Source organism: Solanum stenotomum, chromosome 9 (assembly GCF_019186545.1).
Source record: "Solanum stenotomum isolate F172 chromosome 9, ASM1918654v1, whole genome shotgun sequence".
NCBI classification, from domain to species: Eukaryota; Viridiplantae; Streptophyta; class Magnoliopsida; order Solanales; family Solanaceae; genus Solanum; species Solanum stenotomum.
The window spans coordinates 56,686,405-56,708,291 of record NC_064290.1 but is presented as its reverse complement, the minus strand read 5'-3'; the positions used below and the strand labels follow the sequence as shown (position 1 = coordinate 56,708,291).

The 21,887-nt window shown below is 35.9% G+C and overlaps 3 protein-coding genes across 4 annotated transcripts; all 3 read right to left on the bottom strand.

The window, feature by feature from the left end:
• Nucleotides 1-103: 103 nt before the first annotated feature.
• LOC125875646 (uncharacterized) lies at nucleotides 104-6,492 on the bottom strand. Of its 2 annotated transcripts, none has more exons than XM_049556650.1 (7): nucleotides 6,349-6,492; nucleotides 5,851-6,249; nucleotides 4,818-5,187; nucleotides 2,899-4,310; nucleotides 1,920-2,033; nucleotides 995-1,149; nucleotides 104-566 (listed from the first exon to the last, which is right to left on the bottom strand). In XM_049556650.1, exons 2-7 carry the CDS (start codon nucleotides 6,238-6,240, stop codon nucleotides 518-520), a joined length of 2,490 nt encoding a protein of 829 aa, XP_049412607.1. In that variant the 5' UTR covers nucleotides 6,241-6,249; nucleotides 6,349-6,492; the 3' UTR covers nucleotides 104-517. The 2 variants fall into 2 exon arrangements, with proteins under 2 accessions (XP_049412607.1, XP_049412606.1); XM_049556649.1 differs by having other exon boundaries at nucleotides 5,851-6,246; nucleotides 6,349-6,486.
• Nucleotides 6,493-7,387: 895 nt separating this feature from the next.
• On the bottom strand, nucleotides 7,388-12,765 carry LOC125875650 (putative BPI/LBP family protein At1g04970). The gene is made up of 6 exons (XM_049556655.1): nucleotides 12,048-12,765; nucleotides 10,663-10,802; nucleotides 9,774-10,140; nucleotides 9,278-9,526; nucleotides 8,475-8,600; nucleotides 7,388-7,917 (listed from the first exon to the last, which is right to left on the bottom strand). The coding sequence occupies exons 1-6, from the start codon at nucleotides 12,462-12,464 to the stop codon at nucleotides 7,735-7,737; spliced, it is 1,482 nt and encodes a 493-aa protein (XP_049412612.1). The 5' UTR covers nucleotides 12,465-12,765; the 3' UTR covers nucleotides 7,388-7,734.
• A 787-nt stretch (nucleotides 12,766-13,552) lies between these two features.
• On the bottom strand, nucleotides 13,553-20,838 carry LOC125875661 (serine/threonine-protein phosphatase PP-X isozyme 2). Its single transcript, XM_049556669.1, has 8 exons — nucleotides 20,408-20,838; nucleotides 17,294-17,446; nucleotides 16,126-16,188; nucleotides 15,969-16,054; nucleotides 15,608-15,683; nucleotides 15,260-15,528; nucleotides 15,047-15,125; nucleotides 13,553-13,973 (listed from the first exon to the last, which is right to left on the bottom strand). The coding sequence occupies exons 1-8, from the start codon at nucleotides 20,546-20,548 to the stop codon at nucleotides 13,923-13,925; spliced, it is 918 nt and encodes a 305-aa protein (XP_049412626.1). The 5' UTR covers nucleotides 20,549-20,838; the 3' UTR covers nucleotides 13,553-13,922.
• Nucleotides 20,839-21,887: the final 1,049 nt, after the last annotated feature.

The following is a 21,887-nucleotide window of genomic DNA, read 5'->3' as shown; positions in this document are numbered from 1 at the left end:
TGACACACATATCAAGAAGCCATAAATAAAATGGCAATATTACTATATCACCCTATGATTAGCCTTTTCTTTTAAGTCTTTTAGGCTTAGGAAATAGCAAAAGAAGCATCAATTTCTGGGAATTTTCATTCAAACTACAAATTAAGTAGCAGACATAGGCTCATAGCTTCAAGAATAACATCATGTTCAAACTTTAGCACAAACAAAAATTAAACAAAAAAGAATGAAGCAGCTTAGTCAAAAATCTTGAGGACCAATCGGAGCACACAATTCGAAACTCAATGGACAATGAGCCCACTACTCTACCCTTCCACTTTTATACCAGGATTTGACACTGGCTCGAAACTCGATGACATGAGCCTGCCACTCTACCTTTCCACTTTAATACTAGGATTATGTCGCCTGCTCGAAACTGGATGGATAACGAGCCAGCCATTATACCTTTCTCCACTTAAATACCAAGGTTTGCCTGAATTCGAACAATGGCAGCACAGAGAAGATAGAATCTGACTCTTGATCAACATGAGACATCACGGAATAGCCCTTTCGATTCATCATAAATCCATCTGCATAAAAAATTGACTAAATTACTTACAAATGAAATAAAAAAGCCAGCAATGTCATCTGAAAAACTGGATCTCCAAGGCTATACCACACATTATAGATTTTTCATCTGCATTTAAATAATCACTTCTACAGAAGAGATAATAAAAGAAAGTTACGCTTGAACTACGAAATCATGTTCCAGCGTTTTAAGGGGATCTCTTCTGCATCGCCACTAATCAGGGATTAAATATGAATTCGTATTAAACTACCACCAAGTGACCTCTTGAAACATAGTTAAATTCAAGCATGCCCCATTGAGACTAAACAACGTTCAGTTATTCATGTCAAATCAAAGAAAAAGAAAAAAGGAGAATCATATATATCATGCACTATCCAATGAACTGTTCCATATCAACAAGAGATTTGCAAAGCAGATTAATTGACATACTTGCATAGGTAGAGAGGCTGTAATCCACCATTAGGCCCTGTTTCTAGGCGAGATATCCTCTCTCTTTCTTCATTAAACTTGCTCAGCGGAAATACTTCACATGGACCTTGTATCTGGCCAGCCATTACCGTGGTACTACAATTAGACAAATAAACCTGTAGAAGAAGAAGCAGTGAGTCTTATAGCATGCAACTTTATCACCTACATGCTAAAGTAGAATAGCATGTATGATAGCATGCGGGTGGGTAAGCAAAGATGCAATTCATTCTCAAAAAGATCAGGCTCCATCAACAAATTAACTAGAATCTCATGGAAGATCCTCTGCTACAATCAAATAGCTGCTTCAAATAGTGTTAAATGAAATTTAGGAATGATTGTTTTTTTCCTTCTAATAAGATGAATGGCAAACACAAAAGTTATCTTCTAGGTGATATTATAACTTTCTAACAAACACAAATTGTAACATTACCCACAAGGAAGAATGAAATATCGTCTCAATTTCAATTTGTATGACCCTCACGTTTCGAAATGTTTTAAACCTCAATGATGCTTACTTGATACTTCAGGTTTGTTGGGCTTTCCATCAATTTGATTGAATTTCATGGTTGAAATTTCTACTATTTTATCAAGGTAAATGCAAAATTCACTCAAAGGAGAGCAACCCTTTTTACGGGCCAGAATATAGATACAAAAAGAGAACGACCATTACAAATACACTCACTTCACAATTTGACCGAAAGAAGGAAACACCCTATGTGACCCAAAAGCAAATAAAGTCCAAACATATTAGCCTAAGCGCCTAGCTCATCTACCCTTTCTTCTTTTGAGCCATAAAAATGAAGTTGCATTTGTTCTTTTCTCTTTTAATTTAAAAATAAAATCAGTCGAAGCTACATGGGTACCCCCTACAGTATATGTTATTTACCTCATTGATTTCCAAGCTACATGGGTGGCCTACAGCATGTGGCAAGTCCCTTGGAAAGTAACACCGATTAACAGTAACCCATTTCTTCCCTGCTTTAATATCCTCCCACATAGCCTGAAAAGAACAGGAAAAAGGTTTCTCCACGTGAACATCAAGGACACATAGAAAAAGAATATATATATGTGTGTGTGTGTGTGTGTGTGTGTGTGTGTGTGTGCTAGCAAGACTATCAAAGGCATGAATTTGGAAGCAAAAACTATCATAGACATCTACTTTATTGCAAAGAGAAAACATTCTCCACCATTACTCCTCTGAGAAAATTGTCCTAACAAGAATAGTATCACAAGAATCATTGCTGGTCCAAAAATTTAACTAAAAAAAGAAGATCACAAATTGGGCAACCAATGACGTGCATATATACATAAGCACTGTCTCTTTAGGATATGCATGTATAAATTTGCATCTGCTCAAGTGCCAGTGATAACTTGGAGCCAAGAACTGGAAAATTTGCACTCAAAAAATAAACATGCACATATCAATGACTAATAGGCTGTCTAGCCAAAACTTCTAAAATCAGCTTATTTTGAAAAGCTTTTCAAAAAAGTACTTCCAAGGGGGAAGCAGTTTGTATAAGGCAGTTATATTCTCCCAAAAGCTTGGCCGAACACCTCTTTTTTTGAAACCTCCCAAAAGCTTGGCGAAATAGGCTATAAGCTCCACAAGAAGCTTCAAATGACACAGGTAAAACATCATTGGTGAACCTAGTCCATATACAATTCGGAGCAGTAATAACTCCAATGAAAGTAGAGATAGGAACAATATTAAAGGGTAGGCTGCACTAAGCTCCCACTATTGTGGGGATTTGGGGAAGGGCCAGACCAAATTAGGTCTATTCACTAGAGTAGTGACTAGAAAAGACTATGAATCAGATAACTTCTTTATGGCTATTGGTTAAAATCTAATGAGATCAAATTCTTACCAGAAGCTTTGAAGGAATCAATCTCTCATCCTCAAAACGGATAACAGCATATTCCTGAACATTGTATATGAACCCATTGTGGCGACAAGATTGGTAATAATGCTTCTCATCTGCAACTTGAAGCACATCGCCAATCCAATCAACACTATGAAAGAGATCTGATGTAGAGCTAACACATTCAGCATCCCCATTTCTGGCAATAGGAGTTTCGACAAGATTTGTCCGTCCGACACCTTGATATTCTCTTTTACATTCATCGCTTGAACTATTAGCTAAACCTGCTCTAGCCCCAGAATCCTTAGCATCACTGACCATGGACAAACTTCCAGGAAACTGCTGGGAAGGTATCTCTACACTATTCGCTAGCTGTGCATGGCCATTGGCCTGCAGGTGATTCAATGCTTGTGAGTGATCAAATGAGATGGAAACTATTTCAGGTATTGCAGGAGGCTGAGATTTCACTTCAACCACCTTCTGTTCAAAAGATATCATTGTGCTAGCAGGAGAGAAACCGTTATCATTGGAAGATACAGCCAAATTATTTGAACAGATTCCCAAAGTCAAATTACTGGAACAGGCTGCAGAAGCAACTCTACTGTCCACATTTCCTTTACCGGACACATTATCAGTTCCTCCCATTCTTTGGTCATTTTGCATCTTTGGCACAGATGGTAGTTGGTTAAGACTATTTGTCATGCCATTGGTAGTGGAATTCTGCAATGCGACATTCCCATTCCTCATTATCTTCGACTGACGAACCTTCTCATCCGGACCAAAAGCTTTTCTATCTGGAGATGATTGAACTATTGCTGTGATTGTAGGCATTTTAGAGGAATTGATGTTCCGCATCACACGACCATATTTAGGAGGCAGCGGCTTGCCATTGGTTATTGACAAGCACTTTCCACAATGCCATTCCCCTCTAGGTACACTTTTTTGACTTGTTGTTTGGAGACATTTTAAGTGGTAGCCTTTTTCACAAGCATCACACACAAGTACGTTGTCAACCTCATTTATTGTTGAATTGCACATTTGACAAGCCAAAGCCTTATTCATGTAATCACAGGATGGCAGAGTCCATGCAGGCCGCTCAGGAAGCAGAGGCTGTAAGAATTTGTAAACAAGCTTGCCAATTTCAGAATGCGTACTGCTCGGAGGAGGAGCCTGAATAAAGCTCGTGCCTTGTAAATGAGGGTATGTGCTTGGTGAATTTCCAGATGTGCTCTGAGTAATAAATGGCCTAGATGTTGTCACTTGTGGTGCCATTGTTGACCTGACATCAGCACATCCCTCAATTTTAATAGTTGCATGTGGTGTCGCCTTGTGATCTGCCCCAAGTCGAGCTGCTGAAACTGATGCAGGTAGCACCGACCAAGTTGGAGTTCTGACAGTTGAGTGATTGCCAGTAGTTGCTACAAATCAATAAGCTTCAGATGGTTCAGAATGAAAAAATGAATAAAGAGTAAAATTTAAAGGGAAAACATTAGCGAAAACAATTCTAGCAAAGCCAACTTCCTTGATGGATGAGCAGCAAACTAGGTCCAGATATGTGTTGTTGAAAAGAAAAAGAGAACAGCTAGATGAATTAGAGTCGAATGAAAGATCACTTAAGCTACTTGTAAAATGGCACTCAATGGTCAACTCTGAACCTAGATGATAACCATGCTGATAAGTAAGCATGTTCGACCTAATAATCACCTAGGTTCTTTCTTACTTGTTTGAAGCTAGAAGATGTACTGGGCTAAGTGAAGAAACTGTACAACCTAGACAAGCTATGCTCCATACCTAACCTGAATGTCATTTAAACAAGTTCCCCTATTTATTCTGGCAAGTTGGTAAAGTTCTTCATTGTGGGAATCACTTAACAAACAAAGATCCTGAAGCACCTTGGATAGTTTAGAGGAACACAAATTGGTTACCTTGAACTTGCAATGCATCGGAAGATCCACTTTGCCGTCCATCCATTTGGAAATGATGTCTTCCAACTCTGGGAGGTGCTACTGAAGAAGAATCCCTTACAAGATTACCAGAGACCACCCCACCGGTGATTAAAGGCCTGACCTCACTGGTGGGCAGCTGATAAGGCAAAGATGCAGAACTTATTGGAGTCCCACGTTCCATAGGTGAAGCAGGTTGTAAGCTGCCTGATGAATTTACTACATGACTTGGTTGAGGAAACATTTTAATATGTGATGCATTATGGCTTTCAGTTGCTGTACCCACTGTTATTTGAGACCGTTGAGATGGGTAGCTGGCAGAGGGTAGAGAAAATTCCTGCGCCTTGTCCATCTAAAAGCAGAAAGGAAAGAGATAAAAATGGGAACTGAGTTCGACATTTAAGATGCAACTCAACAGCCTGACTTGACTACAATTGGTTATATTGAGAAGCATTGGACTTGCTTTTACTCAAATCCATGAACTCCTAGCTGGCTAAACTTTACAGACAAAGAGCAACAAATTAACCAAAAAGTTCAAATTTTGTAATCTGCATGCACTTGATCTATCAATTATCCTTCAACTCAAATGTTGAAGACCTCCCAAGCTTCCAATATTATTTTATTTTTACAAGCAAAAACGAGGAATAGTTACCCCGAATGGTAATTCTACACTAATAGTTGCAAAGAAGACTACAAGCTCCAAACAAGGTCCTAATCCGAAAACAATTGGGTAGCTTAATTATTTCAACACCCCCTTTAAAAGTTCATATTACAAACTATAGAATTAATCCAAAACAAGATAGACTAAATAATCTACTAATTCAACAGAAAAGTTCATATTAACAAATATAGAATGAATCCAAAACAAGACAGACTAAATAATCTACAAATTCAACAGAATAAGCAATCATCTTACACATATACTTCCTACATTTAATTATTTTAGACTATCTCCCATTACACAACCACCCTCACACAAACAGTGTATCCCAAACTAAGAATAAAGCTTCCATACCTTTCTTTTCACGGCCAGCAGTTTCTCAGTAATCGACATTTTGGGAGGCTGCCAATGCCCTACACTCACTTCCGTCAGCTTATTAATCCCAAGATCCTCAATAACACTTCCAAAACCATCACTCGGAAACACATCCTTCGGCGCAAACTTCAAACAAATCTCAGCTAATCTCTCCCTAGCCTCCTCCACCATCTCCTTCTCTGCAACAGTTGGACCTCTACCTCCCCTCATCTTCCCTACAGCAGATAATACAAGCACCATCTCAGCAACTTCCCTCACATTCCCATCCACCACCTCCCTTGCCTTCTTCGTCACCCTCCTATCATCCACCGCTACCAGCCTCCTCTTACCCAATCCTTCCAATACCCGATCTGGTTCAATCTCAGCCATTGAAATCTACTGCGAGAAAGAGAGAAGTAAGACGCCATTGGAGAACAAAGAGGAGAAATTAACCCTAGAGAGAGAAAAATTTGAAAAAAATTGAGTTAAAAATTATACCTTATTGGCGGGTAATTGAGTCCCTGTTAGCGGAATTATTCGGCAATTTAACTATCAAAAAATCGGAGCAAGTTTTTTTTTTTTAGAGAGAGAAACACATAGTTGTAGATAGAGAGAAGGCAAAAGGAGAAGCCGGTTTTTTTTTTGGTACTACTATTACTAATGAGACGCACCGGTTTGTTTATACACCCTAATCTTCGGTCTATTATTTTACTTCTTTTTACAACTATGCCCTTTTTTCGTATCGAATCGAAACTAGACAAATAATCATCAAAATATGGCGCAATGAATAGAGTTGTTTCTTCTTTAACTAGTCTCGATTCAAACCTTCAATATGAAAAAATCTTTGGCATGGAGATTCCCCCCTTAATTGGGTCTTACACGGCGCGAATCCAGATTAGTTAAATCTAATGCAGAAATTGAATATAGAATGTTCCACGATAAATAAATAAAAAAATTAGACAAACAAATTAAAATGGTAGGAGAATTCAATTATCCTCCTATTTTACTTGTATATATGTTGTGGGAAATCTCATTTTTACCCTAGATATTTATTGAAATTCCAAAGTGAGACATTACTTCTAAAATGTAACTCAAAGTAGAAGGGTAAATTTGGATATATTTTTTTCTCAAGTTAGGTTGATACGTGGAGTCTATTCATTTCAAGTTTTAACTTTATTAAAGGCTAACAAAAATATGAGATGATTTGCTATGACTTACATTCAAATGACCATATTGATAATGAAACACCTCGTGTTTTACTATAAGAAGCCTGTATCATGGTGAAAATAAGTCAAAGTTGTGATTCTTATTCAAAATTCATACAGAACATCTTCGAGTTATTGGCTCGTCTAACTTGTAATATTCATTATTCGCTAGTTTAACTATTCCTCGGAAACAAGGTCGAGAAGTATGTACCATCCATGAATGGCTCTGTCAATCTCAAATTTCCACTTAAATCATCCACATAATTTTTGGAATATTCATGTTCTTCCATCAAATAAAGTCAAAAACTGTTATACAAGAATGTATATGTTCATGGTATAAAGAGAATTTATATAAATAGAACAAGAGAGAAGGATTTACAATAGCTATATGAGCAACATGCATATAGCAATAACAACAAGAATAAAAAAGAAGAAAGAAACACATTCTACACCTAGTATACATTTTTGTCTATCGGATTCTCCAAAAGCCACATTTCAGTAAAACGTCTGGTGCAGTGGGAATGAGGAACTCATAACTTACGTTGTTCAGACCCTTCAAACAAACTGCTAGGTGTGTATCGGATCTCCAAAAGCTACGCAATTTTGGAGGGTTCGACAAGATTGTAGCAGCATTTTAGAGGGTCCAAGCAACATAGCTCACAACCATATGATGTAGGAACTAACTTATAAATAATTGATTGACAGACGCAACGTCACTAGAAATCTTAATCCATGAGTCACTGCACAGGATATTAGCATTTTGAAGCATGTAGCCGTGAAATGTGGGCAGCAGATATCCTTTACTAAGTTTTATATTTATGTATGGCAGGATCACAGTCCTCAGTGCAGTTGAAATCAGTGCCTGCAAGAGTGTTCAGGGTTCCAGTCAGTTTAATCATCAGCTAAAGAAGGGAACTGTGTTTTGTTGTCACAGAATTAAAAATCCTAAAACAATATCTAAATGATATTTATCATGCTAATGTTGCTACAGTTAGAAAGCCAATGCAGCTAATCGTTAATTCCATTTACACAGACACACAGCTATAAAGTCTAGCAGTTCTTTGAGATGAATAAATAAAACCATAACAAAGAGGTCCAATTGATGCAATGTTTAAAGCAGCACATATAGTATTACTTGTGACGTTTGAGGTGCATATAAAGAGACAAGGGGTTACAGCAATAAGCAAGCAAGATAGTGGTAATTAACATCAATGATACACTGCCGATGAGTGTAGATGACCATTTGTTAAATGCTTTTCTATCTCACCACTATGAGATTAGAACGCTTTTAAATGAACTTCATGACTCAAAAAGGTACCAGCAACGAACTGGAATTAAGAGTTTAAGTGCAGCAGGGTTGCATTCTTAGTTGAAAACATAACGAACTGGAAAATAGAACACTGTGAAGTGAAGACATACCCGGACTAGACTCACATGCAAATTGCCAATTTTACTCCATTTCAAAGATAAAGAGAGTTCATCTAATCCAATACTTCCTCCCAGATTATTGTTGGAAATCCATGGAGAAGCTGAACCACTGACTGCCTGCAATCAAGAGGGCGAAAATTCATGTGTAAGGCTTTGATAGAACCAAGATTAAAAAGATGACAAGTGAGGTTAAATGCCTTCATAAAACATGTTAAATAATGTTCACAGCAAATGTTTTCAGCATCTCCAAGAATGGATGAAAGACTAATCCAATTCTTTACAGGTAGCAACACAAACTTTTTACTTTTTGCCTCTTACAGCAGTCCCATGACAAGTTTTCTTCTGTTGAATATGCAAAGTTCCACTTATAATTAAGACACCAAACGGGATGAAAACTTAGTTTCAGATATGTATTGCGCGTTCTCAATACAAGCCAATACAAAATATCAAACGCTGGATGATTTTCATGCCAAGGGTTTTAAAGAATAAAGATAGATCCTAATGAATTTAATTGATAAAGAGTTGAGACACAATAAATTGGGATATAATTTTGATATAAGCATGTCCCTGTGATAAATATAAAGCTAGGTATGCATTGCTTAATTAACCAGCTTAAATCATAAGAAGCTCAGTTTACTTTAGTTTCAACCTTTCAGTCTCTTCTTCCACGCTTAAAGGAGATTTCATCAGAGTGATATCAATTTCCAGAGAGAGTGATAATGAATGGCAAAAAGCTAACGACTGCAAGAAAATGGGTAATAATATGCTAGAGTTGATCCTTTTTCAAAGCTTACCGTTGAAAAGCATGCAACTGGTGTCACTTCACCTGAATTCAAAACATTGATAACAACATCTGCATGAACCGTCAGATCAATCTGATGTTCTCTAATTATCAGATGGGGTGGAGAATAAATGGAAACATTCAGATTCATGTCAGCATTTGGATATCGCCTGTAAAGTTGTGGGACAATGAACCTCCATCCAGCTGTGTTTAACAAGGACTGTTCGGGTACTTTGTCAACAATCCAGTGCATTTTATTGGCCTGAACAGATAGCAGCTATTAGATACAAGTCGTGCCATATAATACTCCAAAGGGGCACTTAACATTGAGTACAACTGTTAACTAATTTTCATAGAAAATATTAGAACAAGGCATGTTAAATGATCAAATTCAGACATGGAACAATGCATGTATTAATTTAAGGGTCAAGGGATAGCTGCTAGAAAAATAATCAATATTCTTCTAGTTATGCATTGATTCACTTGGAAAGAATAGCTGAAGTACTTACATCATAGTAAACAGATGATGCAGACGCTAAAACTTTTTCATTCAAGGAAATAGTAACCATGCTTGCCGGATCCTTCAAAGGAATTGACGCTAATAAGTGTTCTAGAGACGCAAATAAGTGATGGTAAGGAGGTGCTGTGTATGCTTCCTTGGCACAAATTAACCCATTAATTGAAAGAACAAGAGACGAGTCTCGAAATTGTGGGTCACCAACAAAGGTGACATTTAAAGCAGCAATATTTCTTATTGGAATTTCCTTTGGTAGGGACTGCAATAAAGAATCAAGCTTCACAATTCCTTCTCTCAACTTCTTTGAAACAGCGTTTTCTACGGCAGAAGATAATCTACCTTCAAAAGCGTCAATTAACCTGAAAATAAAAGAGGGATATCATAATGATGCTAGTAAAAGCCACCGAGGAAGCAAACTTAATGCACGGGATATATTTTCACGTAAAATATCAAAACTGTCACAAAGGATGGTGAGGATATGATATATGAAGAAACTTTACCTCTCGGAAGCATATTCAGATGCCACACGTGTATAACTCAGAAAATAGTATTCTTTCCAGAAGGCAGGCATTTTCAGAGATAGATATAAGAGTCTCAAATAAGCAATGTTCCAATGCAACCTAATGCCTTACAAAATACAAATTTTGAGGTATCTTACTTTTTTTTTAATCAGGTGAGAATCTTAGTAAGTTTTTGTCACATGCTTGCAAAAAAGAACTGATGCAAATTCCAGTTAGTGAGATTCCAATAACAGTTTATTTATGCATTGCCCATGGCAAATCAGACATCAAAGTATCTACCATTTCTTTGGGGGAGGGGGTGTGCGGTGAGAGATGTATGAGACTTGAGAGATAGTTCTTCAAATAGGAAAAAAATGGTACCCTTGATATAGCCAGGATGCTCCACCATCCAACTTTATAAATATATCTTTCACTGAACATCCACAGTCCAGGGGAGATAGCATAAGAGATCCTTGGACATTTGTCAGATTGAAAGAAATTCCAACATCCATACCTTCAACCTTTAGGAAAAGAAACATTTATATATTATCTATAGCATTCACAAGCATTGAACAATGAAAAAAGTAGACAACTATAAATGACAAACAAAAAATGTGAACAAATATACAGACTATCAGATTTAACTACGATGATATAAGGAGAAAAGATGCAAAGGAAATCTAGACATGGTGTCCTTGAGATTACAACAGGCGGTAAGTTAGTTCCCCTGCCCATGCGTATAGGATATTTTAAGAAGTGAACATCCCTAAAGCTTCACAAAAGACTCACATAGGCAATATCTAACAAGTCCAAATTATTGATTAGTCGTGTTGCTACCCTTACGTTAAGGTTGGTGTTTCCAAGGAGTCTTTTTAGTTGAACAAAGATTTGTATGTTAGTAGAAATCATAGATAACCTTCAGTGTTAAAGAATCCTTCGTCTTAAAAATACAAATTATTGATTACTCGAAAAGTATAGATCCCAATGAAGTGAAGTGGATATTGAGACTTCATATAGTTAACTGTTCTACAGTCACAAAAGCTTGCACAGCAGGCCTCATTTGCCTAATACAAACAAGATAGAATTGCAACTATATGGTTCAAGTTTTGGCTTCTGTAGAAGTCTCTTTTTTTTGCAGCTCCAAAGTAATCTGATACTTATTCGTGCCACACACAAACACATAAAATACTTTAAGTTCATTTTTTTTGAGCTTGTGCACCTCAACTAGTTCCATGGGGTACCTGCTACCTTAGCACAAGTACCTTAAGTTCATCTGTCCACCAAGGCTTGGGCATATGGAGAAATATCACCTAGTGTTTTTGCACATTAAGTACTTAAGTAGAGCTCTTGTTTAGTTGACTAAATTCTAAAGTTACCGAACTTGTACTCCATTTACAATAGCAGCTCGCTAAATTCTCATCCAATTATATTTAAGTTGAAAAAAGAATCAATGTTCATATTTATCTTACTTTAATAACCATGGTGTTTGAGCTAGCTTAGCTTGTGTGCACCTCGACTAATTTCATGAGATACCTATCACCTCCCACCAGAAATAAGTACCTAAAGAAATAAGTACCTAACTCTGTCCACCAAGACTACCTGTTGGGATTTGAATCAGAGACCTCAAGGTGCTCAACAAACTTCATTGACCACTGGGCCACACCCTCGAATGCAATCGAAGTTCATATATGACCATAAAGACATCATTTTTAATCTATTTTAAGCTAATAACAGCAAGAATTTCACATCAATTATCGAGATTTTACCTGAATAGAAGCTTTTCCATTATCTGTAATAGGAATAGGAAACAACCAATTCGAATATGAATATTCCCAATTCATGGTCATATTCGCATAAGCACCAGAAACACTAATAACAATCCCCGTATCACCAGCTTTCACAGTCGAAGAAATCACATGAATATTATCAATACTGATATTCGAAAGAACCATATGAACTGTACCAATAATAGGAATATGCTTTGATTTCTCAATTTTAGGTAGGTCAAGTGGAACTAATGAAGTTTCCGCCATTTCTACTAGAAATTCCTTCATAAAATCAAGACCTTTATTTGATATATCCAATGATATGTACCCTTCTCCATTGGATTCATTGGATTCAACATGGATACTTGAAATAAAGAGTAAAGATAGAAAAAAGAAGAAGGAAACTGAGCCTGCCATTGAAATTATTGAAGGCAGACTCAGTAGATTGAGAATTTATTGAAGAAATTGAGATCAATGAAGTTGAAGATTAGAGAGTGAGCTTTGATTTGAAGAAATGATTGGATTGTCAACCAAGAGATAATTACATTTGGGTTTTGAATATTGAAAGCAATAGAGATGGTTGGTATTTATAATAAATGTGTTTTTTAAACTACGAGATAGCTCAATAGTCAATGAAGTGATTGAAGTTATTGACATTTTAGGTTAAAAAATTGTTAGCGCAAATATTTCGTGATGAAAGAGCTGGCCTAAACACCACGATTTAAAAAAAAAAAAATTTTGCTTCTTGCACATGATTTATCTTGGCAGGTTGCTAATAAATGTACTATATTCTTTGGTGGATAAGTCACGTAATAACTTGTAAAGATTAAACTCAATAGGCAGATTTAGAATTAGTTGTTATCAATATAACCAAACATTTGTAAATTGTACTACTTCTTCTTTGGCTTTTTTATGAAACTTTTACGTGTTAAATTCATCAACATTTAATATCCTGGAGTTTCATATATATATATAAGAAGTTTTGAACTTAATACTGCTACTGAATTGTTACTTGAAAGACTAATGGATGTGCGGATTACTTACAACTCCACCACAATCCTACCTATTATTATAGGTTAAGTTGTACAAAATTTTAAATCGCTTTAGCTATAAAGGTCTAATTAAGCTCCTCCACCACAATCCTACGTATTATTATAGCTTAAGTTGCAGAAAACTTTAAATCGCTTTAGCTATAAAGGTCTAACTAAGCTCCGCAACAATTCTCTTTTAAGAACTGTTTGTTTTTGACATTATAACCACAAGTTATGGTTAATCAGGTGTTCAATGCTTTCTGTCGACTTTAGAACAGTAATCGACAAAATTCTTTCGTATATTAAGGCTACGTGTACGACTTCTATTCAATCTGTTACCTCTGTTTCATTTTCTAAAAGTAGCATAACATCATTCATTTTGGGACAAATTAGATATTTCATGGTCTCTTTGGTTCCACGAAATATCTCTTGATTGATACAAACACAACAATATGACCATACAAAATGTGCATGTTTTTTATGCAAACATGGGACAAAGAAACATTTACTGATTTACCAAAGTCCAGATGTAACAAGATGCTCAAAAAAGGGTGCGAAGTTGCCTCATAATTGCAACTTTCACTTCAATGTCCCACCATTCTATTACACACACCACCATTACAAGGAAAAAATAACATGTATGGGATTTCAAAATGGGCGACATGTATTCAGATCCTCAGAAATCTTAGAAACCCCAACAACGGTACCACCATTCTTTCTGTAAACCAAGAAGCCTTTCTACCAAAATGAATCGTGTGAGAGCAACTCCTGCATCTGCTCTACACAACCATATTGTCGACAATATGGGTATATTGATGGCAAAAATTGAATCATATGTGTCGTCTTACAGGAAGTAATCTGGTGGAGGCTTTTTAGCAGGTGCTCCTCTTGATTCCTGCATTTCACCAAAAATTATACAAATGTAAGATTGCGCGGAAGAGTCACACAGACATCCTGGTATACAAGTAACTGTGTGCCTATCTCAGCCCATACTAGTAAAGAACAATGTATATGTTCATAAGTTATTGGTAAAGAACAACATATATTTTTCTCGACGTGGATGCCTATCACCAGATCATAACTTCATTCTTCTTTTGGCAAGAAAGAAAGAGATAGACCATAACTTCATTCTCTATTCATAACTCCATATACATATAGACCATAACTTCATTCTCTATTCATAAACTCCATATACATAGGCCCTTTTCGATGGACCCTCGGTACAAATAAAGCATATCAAAATCAGTATGAAAAGGAAATACAGTAGTGAAGAAGACATGTCGAAAATAATGGGGGAAAGAATAGCAACAAACAATTGATACGATAACTGAAGCAAAGGAAGCAACAATATAAAACCGAAGACTTCGATAGTAGGAGAGTATTAAAAATACTATTGATAATGGAAACTAGACAACAATCAACTACCTATTAACCTTCTACCCTAATACCCGACCTCCATATCCTTCTATCTAGGGTCATGTCTCGATAAGATGCATGTGAGTCATGCCTGTCTAATCACCTCCCCACTAATGAATTTGAATTTCTATTAATAGCCAGAGCGGATTCAATGTAAACATTTTCAGTGACGTGATATTCAGAAGGTATTCTTAGATGGTTAAAAAGTCCTTTCATGGAAGGGGGGGACACATTTGCTGGACAGCCTGGATGGACATTGGCACAGTGTGTCATGAGGTTTTCTGTTCTCTTCCAACAGTTCCATTTCTATAATAGGTAGATTCTATTTGGACAGTTACAGTATTTCTATGCCCTGTACCTTGCCACTTCTCCGTGCACTGCATTTTGTTATGTTAATAAATGCCTCACTAATGAAAGACATATATAGGACGATGGGATGTGGAATTTCTGTTTAACCATTGCGAGTGAAAATAGCATGTTAATAAATTAATAACATATTCCTCATTCACCAAACATGACAAACTAGAAAGGAGTACGAATATATGTACATACCTGAGGAGCGGCTTCAAACACGCGGAACTGCTTAGTAAGATTCTCGTCTAGCTCAAGAATTGCTGCAACATTTCCACATCTGCAATGTATTGAGATGAATACAAATTATTTTATTCCAAAATACTTGAAACAAAGATACCTCTGACAAAAGAAAAGAGGAAGATGACAGTAAAAGAAGAACAAATTACAAACTAACCCTGTCACTTAACTGACCTGTAACAGTAGTTCGGAGCAGACCAGACTGTAACTATCTGATTATTGAACATCCATTTATATCCTTCCATTACTAACTGATGTGCACGGCATATGTAGTCTATGTTATTTGTATGGTTAAATGAAGTGACAACACTGCCACCAAAAAGGAAACCTGCACCACGAGGACTCAATCCCCATCCCTCAACGATGTCCTCTGGATCTGACCACAGTAGGTCACACATGGCACCCTCATGAGGAACTTCTTGCTTCCGATCAATAGTTCGAATCTGCGATAGACATGATGATGTCAATGCATTCCATCACAAGTAAAAGTTTAAGCAACAGAGTCAGAGACTACTTCCGAACCTGGTCTAATGTAGTTATTGTAGGAGAGAGACCACCATGAACAGAGAATATCTTATTCTCAATAAGAGCGGATAAGCTGCATTATGATCAAGACAAGTAATAGAAGTTCAGTACTACCAAATGTAAATGTACCATGACTTGTTCACACGGTCATACATGGACACTGCTGGAGCAAGAAAAGAGGACATGCAGAATACCAATGTCTGAAATTTCTCAAGTATGCCATGTAAGCGGACAAGGCAACCATGACAGAGAGGAAAGGTTCTGTGTCAAACTAGAAAGCAGTGGATCTTATATATATGCATCAGACATATCAGGTTGGTTCCCCAATTTCAGATATCATTAGAATAAAGTAGCAAACCTTAAATAGTCAAATATATCCGTGCAATATCTCCAAACATTTACTGAACCATACTTCCGTAGGCACTCATCATAGAATCCATATACCTGGAAATTTTGAAGAGAATAAGAACATATAATAAGTTCTAAGCTGTTGGTAGAGAAAATGAAGGACCAACCTGTGTGATCTGGCGGCTCTCATGGTTACCTCTGATAAGAGTGATCCGATCTGGATATCTCACCTGATTATGCATTACCAGTTAGTTTCTTTTTTTTTGGATAATGATGCATCACCCATTAATTAAAAGGAAAAAGGCAACATGCTGAGTAACAGACATGAATGTGGATATAAAATCTACTATATGCAACTCAACAAGGAAAGGCACAAAGAACTTAGTACATTGAAGCAAAGATATTTTTAAAAAGAAATGGACGAGCCAGTTATTTTCCAAAGTGACATCAATTTAGGACGAAGCAGAGTCAAGTGGAAATCAGTAACAGAAGGCAAAGATGAAAAAAGTGGGGGAAGCATGCACAGAAACAACAAGCTAGGCAAATGAATAACATGTGACAGAGATGATACTGAAGTCTACTTTATTACAACTTCAAGAAACAAACTGTCATAATGTGTTTTATCTAGTGTGCTATTTCATAAATAAATAAATAAAACGATCAGTCTCATGCAACAATTTATTCTGGATCTCTAAAGTCAGAGCATCATATGGTATATTAACATTTAAAAAAAACTGCCAGATCACGTCCTCATGTCGGGTGGGGTGGGGGACTCCTTAAAGTTGATAATGATCTAAATAATTGTAATGTCAATTTTTTCCTTCAAAAAGTAACTGAGATATTTTTTGCTTACTGATAAAGAAACTCAACAGCGATATCATTATATAGCTTATTCACCTTGTACTCAAGAATTCAAGGGAACTCAATGTGGAAAAGATGTACAACAAAAGCAAGCACAAATAGTTATCCCGTACAATATGAAAGTTTAAATGAATCCAATTCATCTATTTTGTTTCCAATCAAAATAAATTCCACTTCTATTCCATTACAATTTAGAAAGAAAAACATGAAGCAAACACAGGCTGGAATGCCTAATCTCCGATTGCACAGTCTATGCAACAGTAGTTTCCTGAGATGTTGTTTGTTTTAAAACATCTATTTTACAAGGAAACAAAAAACTGCAGGGAGTAGACATTCATATATCAACTTTCAACAGTAAATGCTATAGCATATGGGTTCAAGAATAATTCTAAGTCTAAACAGTAAGATATAACTTGCAAGAATATGTATATGTACCTGATATCACAGGAAGTGACAGTTAAAAACATAAAATACCTTCAGAGCTAGTAGAAGAAGAAATGTCTCGACTGAGTAAAATCCTCTATCAACAAAATCTCCGAGAAACAAGTAATTTGTCTTTGGACAATCACCTCCCACTTTGAATAGCTCTTTCATGTCATAAAATTGCCCGTGGATATCACCACATATCTACACACAAGAAAATAATAGCTGAAACAGATTTCAAGCAATACCAGAACGTAGATAAGTGGAACTCGCAAAAATAAAAAAACTACAAAGCAAACATAGCACGTAAGACTGTCATCTGCAAATGATAAGGCCAAATAGCCAATTAAATGGATAAGAATTTAGGGGTAATCTGTTCCCTTCTGTAGCTGTTACAATTTAAAAAGTCAGTATTACACAGTTCAATATATATCCCAAGAGACTCCACAATCCAGTGCAATCTATTGGTGATTGTCCATCATCCGTAGCAAATTCTCTACACTCATATTTTGCTTCTTTCTTTCTAGACATTCTGGACACTCACAAAATTTGTGAGCACCCTAAATCCAACAGGTGTGGTATAACATATTCAGCTAGAACCCAGGAAGGACCCCAGTAAGTAGCAATAACGATAACAACTAAGCCTCAACTCAGAGCTAGTTGTGGAATCCCAAGCCAGTTGGTGTCATGACAAGAGAAATAACTAATACTTCTACATCACAAACTGTTGGCAGATATATCATTCACTGGGCAGAATAAGATATATGCTAATTGAATTTTCTCTGGAACAAACAGCTAATTAACAAAAAGTGGAATAGTATCTTATCAGGAAACTCTCATGAATAACCTCCAACTCACAGAAGGAAAACCACTTATCATATTAACATTGTTCCAACCTCAACTAGTACTGCATAATATATATATAAAGAAGCAATTTCAGTGAAAATAGGAGCTCATATAGATTCAAGTGTTGCACCACATATGTAAGAGCTCGTGACAAGTTTAGGCTATACTTAAAGTCTCGGGGGGGGGGGGTGTTGTTGTTTAGGTCACAGGAAAGAGAGATATTTTCTTAATTTTCAAGATCATCTAAGCACAATGATTAATAAAATGACCGTATTAATAGGTAATAAGCTATACTTCATCCCAAAAAAAGAGTGTTTAGACTACATGAAACAACGAAACCTTCATAATCTTCAAGATTGCTAACAAAAAGAACAAGAATATTCTATTAACATTCTATACAATTACCTGTAATATATTTATGTAAAGCTAACGCCCTCTTGATCATATTAATAAAAATAACTTCATTTAAATGTTAAAAAAAATAAAAATTACTTCATTTATCAAAAGATGATGTTTTACTCAACTAACCTACACATATAAAATAACCCAGGACACATTCTTACTAAGTCTCTTAACTTTCACCTTCAAATTCAAGATGATGAAGCAACTCGCGTTTGCAACTCAAGACTGGAAAGCCAAGTCAAATACAACAAGAAAGTTATTGTTGCACAACGTTCATTTGAATATTGTCACCAAAATTGTGAAGGTGAAAGTAAAATTGAATTTGCATTATCCTGAAATTTAATAACTGGATCGTGATGCCACCATGAAGACAAGAGTCATGGCTAAACATGAAATATCGTGCAGCCAGCTTAATCAAATCGCTGACAAAACAAAATACTATATTGGACCATATCATTACAATCCACAGAGTTAACTAGGCAATAATAACATGGCACCGCTTGGGCAATGACATGTGAAGCATTGACTTGGCGAGATGGACTACTGGCTCGACAAGTTCAGCTGACGTGGAATAATAATATCAGCCCTCAACAGACAGGTTTAACTGATTAGTGTCACCAATCCTAGACAACTGTTGATGCATGAGACATGAGGTCATGAGCTACAGATGCACCAATGAAATTGAACTTTCTATTTTCACATCTGAGTGCACCAAAAACGGACTATTAAGAATGAGGTGTTTTGTTGTCTTCATCTTAATGACACAAACTCCTGATTTCATAATTAGGTAGACTGAGGAAACACCAATGATAGATACAAAAATGATGTGACGTCAATGAAACAGTAGCCTGAAAGAAGGTATGATGCTGACAAAACAGTAACGACAAATAAACATGAATATTAACTCTACTAGAGATGATAGTAGATGGTATGTCAGATTCTTATTGAACCGAGTGCTGAACAACATATAATGGAGCTCCTTATACAGAATTGTGCCCCTGGAACTTTAAGATACCTTCCTAATAAACGTGATTTCTCTAATTATGTCACAATATTTAAAAATATTATATACAATTAACCTAGACATATAAAACTAATCTAGATATGTTCTACACATTTTTTTTGAAACTGAAAAAAAAAAATCAAAATGTCCAAACTACTTTCCTTAATTGTTTGCATTAATTCTCTGAACTTTTGAGTTTCGACAAATGCAAATAACATGTCCATCCCCAAGAGGGACCTCTAAATCAAACATAACCAGCAGAACAACAAAGTAAAAATCCATACAAACAATTCCAATTCCTCAAACCTATCAAATCAAAAAAAGGGCATCCAAACGCCATATCTTGTAATTCTAGCATCTTCTTGATGCTGTTATTAATACCACTTACTTATCAAAAAAAAAACATCCAGATGTCCAAACTACTTTCCCCTTAATTGTTTGCAGTATCGCTAAAATAAAGTATAAACAAGTAACGACTCTAACTATCAAGTCGTTTGACAAGAAATCACTTTCATGACGGAATTGAGTCCTGAAAAGCTGGAACACTGCCAGATAAAAACTCTACCTCACCAACACTTAACCTAGACTGAATCCAGCAAAACAATTGAGAGGATAAATTCATCAATTCCCAATTTGGCAAAGTATACTCACACTTCTGCTCAGTATTTACGCTACAGTATATTGACGCAAGTCAAAATCCCGGTTCCTCCCTCCTATATCACGCCCGCGAAATGTTTTAATTGGACTAAGAGTTAACCTAGACTGAATCCAGCAAAAAAAATTGAGAGAATAAATACATCAATTCCCTCATTTCACAAGTAAACTCAAACCTCAGCTCAGTATATCGAACCAAGTCAAAATCTATCTTCGCCTTCCTATATCAACTTCAACGTAGGGTTTTTAATTCGACTTACAGTGACAGGCGCGTCGACTCTCTGCACATTGCTTTCTTCAACAAGGATTTCCATAGCTTTCAGACAAAGAGCCTTAACTTCAGATTCCTTTAACGGCTCGCATCTCTTGAGCTGCTCAATTTGCCTATCTAGGTCTGACATCTTCGAACTTAGTGTTGCTTTCTCTTTCTCAAAATCACCGGCGATCTCTGTAACCAAAATCTACTACTACTAACTTCTCCGATTGAAGAGCATATGAGTAGTAGCAGCTGAAGAGAATGCTCTCTTCTCCGCTGCGCCGTCGAGTGCCGGGTTTTCGCGATTCGCGGTGTTGCCGCCTTGCCGCTCTCTACTTTTACTTGTTTTTTTTCTCTTTTTCTTTTTCCTTTTTTTGCTTATTTACTCATTTGCCCCAATGTATATGGTACACAATCATCCCAAGTGGACCAAAATTTGCAGCTTATGATTCGATCTTTTTCTTGAAAATTCTTAAATAATACATAAATTTAACTAAAGCTATTGAGTCTGATCAAATACGTAACTTACTAATTCATAATGAATACAATAACAATAAATTTAATCTAATCCCTTAGATGAGATTTGGTTAGAAAAAAACATACGCACACGTATTATTTTTATTTTATAGAATAGAAAAATTGATTCTCATAAATTCTCGACTCGTAATATATATATATTAATTTACACAATAATTTATAAGATGAATGGTTTGGAAAAACAAAGATTCCATTGTCTTGAGGGCCAAAAGAAAAATGAATGGCTAGAATAGAAAGACAATAAAATGGTTTATTTTTTGAAAACTAGTGAAATGAGATAAAAGTAACATCGTTTGTCTCTTGCTTTTGTAGTTTCGTTTTTGTATATTTCAATAATAATAATAATAGGGATAGGATAAAATAATTTAGTTTATGTAGTTCATGCACCAAATCTGGCTAGATTTATAAATAGTGAAAAGGGAAAAAGTCCTAAACTTTAAATGGGGCTATATTATTAAACAGTATCTTGAGAAAAGTGTGTTAAACTCACATAATATTACATATTTAATGGAAAAGATTTGCATTGTTTGTTAATCTATTTCTGGAATCTGCTGCAGTAATTTTTGTTTCTATTTTCTAGTTTTGAGGTATGTTATAGCTTTTTGTGATATTGCATTTTTTGAAATTTGACGAAAATTTTATGTGTTTTTAGTTACATTGTTCCCTAAGTCTCGTGAAAGTTAACCGTTATAGCTTGTTACATAATTGACTTAGATCGAGATTGTTTATTTGTTACAAATTTAAAGAATTACAACGACTCGTAAGTATGTTTTGAAGATTGTGAACTTTCTCCAAACCCAAGAGATTACTTTTGTCAAATTTTCTCGAATAGATTATTCTGAATGTTACAACGATTACATATTCTAATAGGGAGGAGGAATTGACAATAGTCGCCTTTTGGACTATTCATCAATCTTTAGCTTAGAACTTTTGAAGAAAAATATATG